The sequence below is a fragment of the Globicephala melas genome, chromosome 1 (genome assembly GCF_963455315.2).
Source record: "Globicephala melas chromosome 1, mGloMel1.2, whole genome shotgun sequence".
NCBI lineage: Eukaryota > Metazoa > Chordata > Mammalia > Artiodactyla > Delphinidae > Globicephala > Globicephala melas.
Window position 1 is genome coordinate 171082716 of NC_083314.1, and position 3103 is coordinate 171085818.

General features: G+C 53.1%; 1 protein-coding gene across 1 annotated transcript; it reads left to right on the forward strand.

Annotated features, from left to right (window-relative positions):
- Nucleotides 1–1321: 1321 nt before the first annotated feature.
- LOC115867054 (uncharacterized) lies at nt 1322–2175 on the forward strand. Its single transcript, XM_030883031.1, is given in 2 exon segments — nt 1322–1469; nt 1472–2175. Coding segments are annotated over 2 exon segments (852 nt in total).
- Nucleotides 2176–3103: the final 928 nt, after the last annotated feature.

Genomic DNA, 3103 nt, shown 5'->3' on the forward strand with positions numbered 1-3103 from the left:
CTGGAGCCTGGGCAGGCCCTAGTCCTTGTGAGGTGCCCACTTTTAGACCAGGAGGAGTAGGAATCCCAAAGCCCACTTCTCTTGTGGGTGGATGAGGAGCTCCCTACTGTCAGAGAGGATGAAGACCAAATATCCTGGAAGGTTCTGTCTCACAAGCCCAGCCCCATTAGTAGACTTACAGCACCACCTTGCCCCCGCTCCCTCAACTTGGGGTTCATAGAGTCAAGATGATCTCAGGTACAGGGTTAACAAGCATTCCTCTCCATCTGGTTCTCCCCATCAGTGCCCCCATCCAGGCAGACAGGACAACAGGTATGGTGAGAATTCTTCCTCAGTAGACTGAGATGTGGGAGGGGCAAAGTCACCCCGACAATGTGGCATTGTCTCTTAAGGGTCATCAGACACGCTCAAGATAGTATCTTGGCCCCCACCACTTACAAGCTGTGTTATCTGAGGCAAGTCACGTCATCTCTCTGAGCCTCAGTTTCCCCACCTGTCAAATAGGAATAGAATAGTAACTACCTCCTAGATTTGTAGTGAGACTTACAATGTAAGGCACAAGCAAAGGGCTGGGCAAAGAGAGAGGGCATGTATCACATCACTTCCAAGATATATTTTTTAGTATGAGGGTGCATTGAGTAGTGGATGGTTAGCTATTTGATATTACCTCCAAAGAATGTGTGTCTCAGTACCTGGAATTTCACCATTAGAGATTCAGTCCTTTGCTTTTGTGGTCTCCTAGTGTCCCTGCTTAAAAGGTAAATGGGGGCTTCCTGGGTGGCGCAGTGGTTGAGAGTCCCTTTGCTGATGCAGGGGACACGGGTTCGTGCCCCAGTCCGGGAAGATTCCACATGCTGCGGAGCGGCTGGGCCCATGAGCCATGGCTGCTGAGCCTGCGCGTCCGGAGTCTGTGCTCCGCAACGGGAGAGGCCACAGCAGTGAGAGGCCCACGTATCGCAAAAAAAAAAAAAAAAAAAAAAAAAAAAAAGGTAAATGGGAGTTTCAGAATATGGGCTAGAGTTAAAGGAAAACAGAGACTGCCCCACTTTTCCTAGGGGTCCTCTGGCCTCAGTTGTTCTCAGGGTCTTGCCTTCTTCCCCATCTCTTGTCCTCTGTGCTTTCTGAAGAATAGGGTGGCCGTTTTCCAGCTTGAAAATCCCTGGGCCGGGGAGGAGGATGGGAAGAGGAACACCCGGCAAGAAAGCCCAGGGGAGGTGGCAAGGAGAGGTGACCCAGCTCTCTCCTCGCCAGGCCCGGGGGACCAGCTTCCAGGTGAATTCTCAGCAGTTCCGCACCACGAAGCCTTGTCTGCCCGACCGGGATGATGCCTGGACGCCAAGCGAGCCGTTCTAACACCTGCAGCCGCTTGAACCATCCCACCAATGTGTCCTTTCTGGCCCGGGCTGGGACTCCAGGCTGGTTCCACAGCCCCAGCGTGACCTGGGCTAACAACCTCAAGTACTCTCGTACCTGAGTGGCTCAGAGGCAAGCAGCAGCCCTTCAGAGCAGTCTGACAACCCCGGCTCCCCCAGACTTCCAGTGAGGAGAATTTGCATGGGCCGGCCCTACAACTCCAGGTGTGTGGAGACAAGCCACTTGCTGAAGTGCCCCAAGGTGGCCAGAAAGCCTGCTTGTCGTGGCAGTCCCCACTGCCTGCTCTGTACAGATCGTCCCTCGGGTCCCTCCGGCCCCACCTCCCTGGACCAACTCATCAGAGGCATCAACTACCTTGACAGATCCACCAATGCCTTCTACACCAACCGCCCTAAGTCATCCCTGAGCCTGCCGAGGCTTGCAGCCAGCTACCGGGCATGCGCCGCCAACTCCATCCACCTGGACCACCTGGACCACTCCTTCCCCCGCAGGTACTCCAACCCCAGCACCAGACTGGCCGCCTCTGACAACTCCTGCGCCAGCACCTGCATGGTGCCGTCTTCCAGGGCTGTCCATGCTTTGCAGTACGTGGATGACTCCACCAACCCGAGCTGCCCTCACGGGCCTCCTAGCCGGAACCTCACTCCCATGCTGCCGCAGAAGCCGGGGATAAAGTTGCCTGAGCTCCCTCTCTTCGGCAACGGGATCTTTTCCTTAGGTCATCTGCCCAAGTTCTGGGAAGCAATCCTCTTGGGTTGGAGAGCCCCCGAGCCCATCTCTAAGCCCTGTAGCTGGTGGTGACATCAACACCAGCCGTGAAGTGGGCACACATCCATCAGGCTGCAGTTGTGGAAAGTAAATTGTCTGTGGCAAAATGTACCTTCCAAGCCTCCATTGGGAGTGGTGGTAGGGACAGCCATTTAGATGGGGGGGTTAGACACTTGAGGACCTACAGGGCCGGGCAGGTAAAAGTGAATGGGTGAAGGGGGCTGGATGGTAGTAGGGAGTGGTGGAGACTGTGACTGAGTGGAGAGGGGATACCTCGTCTAAACCCAGCTCTCAAATGGGCGGTTGCCTTTTCCAGAGAAGCCAGGAATCTGATTTTCTATGTGTTAGCAACAAATTTAAAAATATCATGGTGTTTGAGGGCTGAACAAAAGTACTTGCAAGCTGAATGTGAGGCCCACAGATCTGAGTTTGGAATCTCTGATTTACACCTTGAATGAATCACTGGGGAGCTTCTCAGCCTCCCTTAGCCTCTGCTGAGGCTGTTCATTCTCAATCCCTATTCATATTCTTCTTCTTCTTTTTTTTTTTTTTTTAAGAATTGTTATTGGGCTTCCCTGGTGGCGCAGTGGTTGAGAGTCCGCCTGCCGATGCCGGAGACACGGGTTCGTGCCCCGGTCCAGGAGGATCCCACATGCCACAGAGCGGCTGGGCCCGTGAGCCATGACCGCTTAGCCTGCGCGTCCGGAGCCTGTGCTCCACAACAACGGGAGAGGCCACAACAGTGAGAGGCCCGCGTACCGCAAAAAAAAAAAAAAAAAAAAAAAGAATTGTTATTGATTTTAGCACAGCCCCATGTAAGAAGAAAGGTAGAAGTAATAATGATGAGGATGACAGTGATGATAGGAAAGCCTCACAGAACACTTAATATGTGGCAAGTACTGTGCTAAGTACTTTATATATATCTGTTCTTTTGAAGATGTGGTTTTAATGACCAGGGCCC